General features: G+C 39.4%; 1 protein-coding gene across 1 annotated transcript; it reads left to right on the top strand.

Annotated features, from left to right (window-relative positions):
- Positions 1-1778: 1778 nt before the first annotated feature.
- LOC133175188 (uncharacterized) lies at positions 1779-2762 on the top strand. Its single transcript, XM_061310303.1, has one exon. The coding sequence runs from the start codon at positions 1779-1781 to the stop codon at positions 2760-2762; it is 984 nt and encodes a 327-aa protein (XP_061166287.1).

Genomic DNA, 2762 nt, shown 5'->3' on the forward strand with positions numbered 1-2762 from the left:
AATTTATTTATGACACCAAATCTCTAATGAATGACATTTTATGAGATGTTTTGGACGACTTACACACTTTGATTTTTCAAAGTTGAATTTGTCCATGTCGCACTTAAATAATGCGTAAGTAGTAAGGGGTACAGAGAAGAGCCAGTCTACAGTCAGGATGACGTCATGGGTTTTTCCAGAATCACAAAGGTCATAGAGGTCAAGGGTGGAGTCTACAGTCAATGACGTCATGGGTTACCTTAGTGCAAATAGTGAGTGTACAGTCAAGAGGGAGTCTACAGTCACTGACGTCATGGGGTTTTCCAAACATTAGAGGTCATACGATTTTACAGTCATGGGGAGTCTACAGTCACTGACCTTTTTTAAAAAATAAGAATAAATACCTTGTAAATCTCAGTTGCCTTGTTATAACGATGGCAACTCAGGGAAAGCAGTACAAATGGAAAATTTTAGCCTGGAATGCTTTAAGAAGAAATGAAAAGAAATGGACTTTACAAGAAAGTCAATGGTTTGACAGAAAAGAAGATTGCATTGTTGATTTCAAGGAAAAAGTGAAAAATGGTTATGACGTTGCAGACAGCTGGGGATCTGAAGAATACATATTGAAACGTAGGGTTATGCCGAAAAAATACTTTCCACAGATCTTAAGAGAATCTGATTTGTACAGTTCAAATTGACATCAGGGGGTTTTCCAAAGCCCGCCCATGGAGGTCATATGTATATAAATGTGCAATGCAGTAGTCTAGCAAAAACATTTTGTTTAAGGATGGCTGAACAAATGGCAATGATGGAACTTCTAACAAGTGATTGTGGTAATGAGTGCAAAGGGATGTTAAAAGAGAAGTTGAAGAAAAAAATCGCGATTGTAATACCTAGCTTTTTTGCGATTGTACTTATTATTTCTTTGTGCATCGCTGTCAGTGTTTTACACGAGAAGAAAAAACCTACTCAGGTAGACTGTGTTTTACGCCCTACATTGGAAAAAAATGTAATGAAAACATGTTCATACGTGGATTGGTACCCACTCTCCAACGAAGTATATGCCATGATATGTGTCAATGACACCATACAGGTTGACATACGACGATTTCAGTCTGGAAAACCGCGGAACGAAGGAATTACCTTGAGTAAAACACAGTGGCAGTACTTAAAAGCATCTGTAGATCATATGGATGGATCTATTTTAAAAGCACAAAATTATATATAAAGCGTTGCGGGAATAAAATGTAGAATTGTCAAAGAAGAGGGACAATGGACAAGACTGTGAAATTTTCAGACAAAAAAACGATCATCCTTATTCCCTATGAAGATCGGAAGGGAGAATGGATGACCATGGCTTTGGACAGATATCGATTTAAAAGAAGAATAAATCATGCATCAAAAATTTTAAGTCCTATACTGGAGAAACATTTACAAATAATAAGTCAATCTCATGCACAAAACCTGGACACCCATAAAGATCTGTAATGCCAAAATATACAGCCAGCGTATTTTACAGTCATCAAATTTCTACAGTCAGTCTAGAGAAAAGTCACATTCTAAGGGGAGTCTACAGTCATTGACGTCATGGGGGGGGAGTCTACAGTCATTGACGTCATGGGGGAGTCTACAGTCACTGACGTCTTGAGGGGAGTCTACAGTCACTGTCGTCATGGGGGAGTCTACAGTCACGAGCCACGTGACTTAAATCATATATAAACTTGTAACATTTTGAAAATTTTCATCAGTCTTGAGTAAATCTCAGATAGTTCCTTGTGAGATCCTTATCGTCAACAAAAATGGAGCAAAAACATCAAGACGTGATTAAGTCAAACTACTCAACATTGGTGAAGAAAATGATGGCTGTTCCTGTTGCGGGGCATCTTTACGCCTCAAACATAATTACTGATGAAATGAGACAACAGATAGACGCTGAGAAAACCAGCTACGACAAAAACAGGAAATTAATCAGCATCATTTTACGTCGAGGTTCGAGAGCTTTTATGGGGCTTAGAACGGCATTGATGAAAGCCAATCAAGCTGACTTATCCCGACTCCTGATGAATAAGGATGATGACACAAAGTCTGAGTACGAAAAGAAGCTGGCCATGGCAAGATCATTAGTCGTCAGTACTAAAGAAAGAGGAGGTTCCAGAAACGAATCAAAGAAAGCTGATCATCAACAGTCTCAGGAGCCAAGATGTAGGATAAGTTTGGACGATTTTAATGACCTATTCCTCACCGTCATGCCTTTCAAGGGGGAGATTTACGTTCACATCCGTCACCTCGCAGAATCACATGGTCGTTTCATTGCCACCAAGAAGGGAGTTACCTTTCCTTTAGCCCGTTGGTTAAAGTTTGAATCTCTTTTACCAGATATTCAAGACTACATAGACAATACTGGAAAAGAGGATGAAGAAGCACAGTGGCATGTTGGTGGAGGTGTGTTCGTTTCATTATCACCAGGCTATCCGACAGTGGACATAAGACACTTCTGGAAGCCAGACAATGTTCAAGAACCTATACCTACAAGGAAAGGTGTTACTCTGAACAAAAACAAATTTGTCAGACTTAGAGATGTCATCGAGGAGATGCATGAATATGTTCCAGAACTAAAGGACGTTGAACTTTGCATGCTCAGTGAGTCTCATCAAAATCAACTTGGAATGTTAAGCTGTCCCGAATGTACCCCCTTTGGCTACGACCCACAAGACAACATGTCAATGGAATGTAACGCGGGTGATTTACCAGACATAGAAACCATCGAGAGTGATCTTGAATGA

The sequence above is a fragment of the Saccostrea echinata genome, unplaced genomic scaffold, assembly GCF_033153115.1.
Source record: "Saccostrea echinata isolate AGI-Se365-2 ecotype Australia unplaced genomic scaffold, CSIRO_AGI_Sech_v1 ptg000061l, whole genome shotgun sequence".
Lineage (NCBI taxonomy): Eukaryota > Metazoa > Mollusca > Bivalvia > Ostreida > Ostreidae > Saccostrea > Saccostrea echinata.

What these genes read in the sequence shown, in the direction of transcription:
- LOC133175188 (XM_061310303.1), top strand. Translation starts at nt 1,779, where the DNA reads ATGGAGCAAAAACATCAAGACGTGATTAAGTCAAACTACTCAACATTG.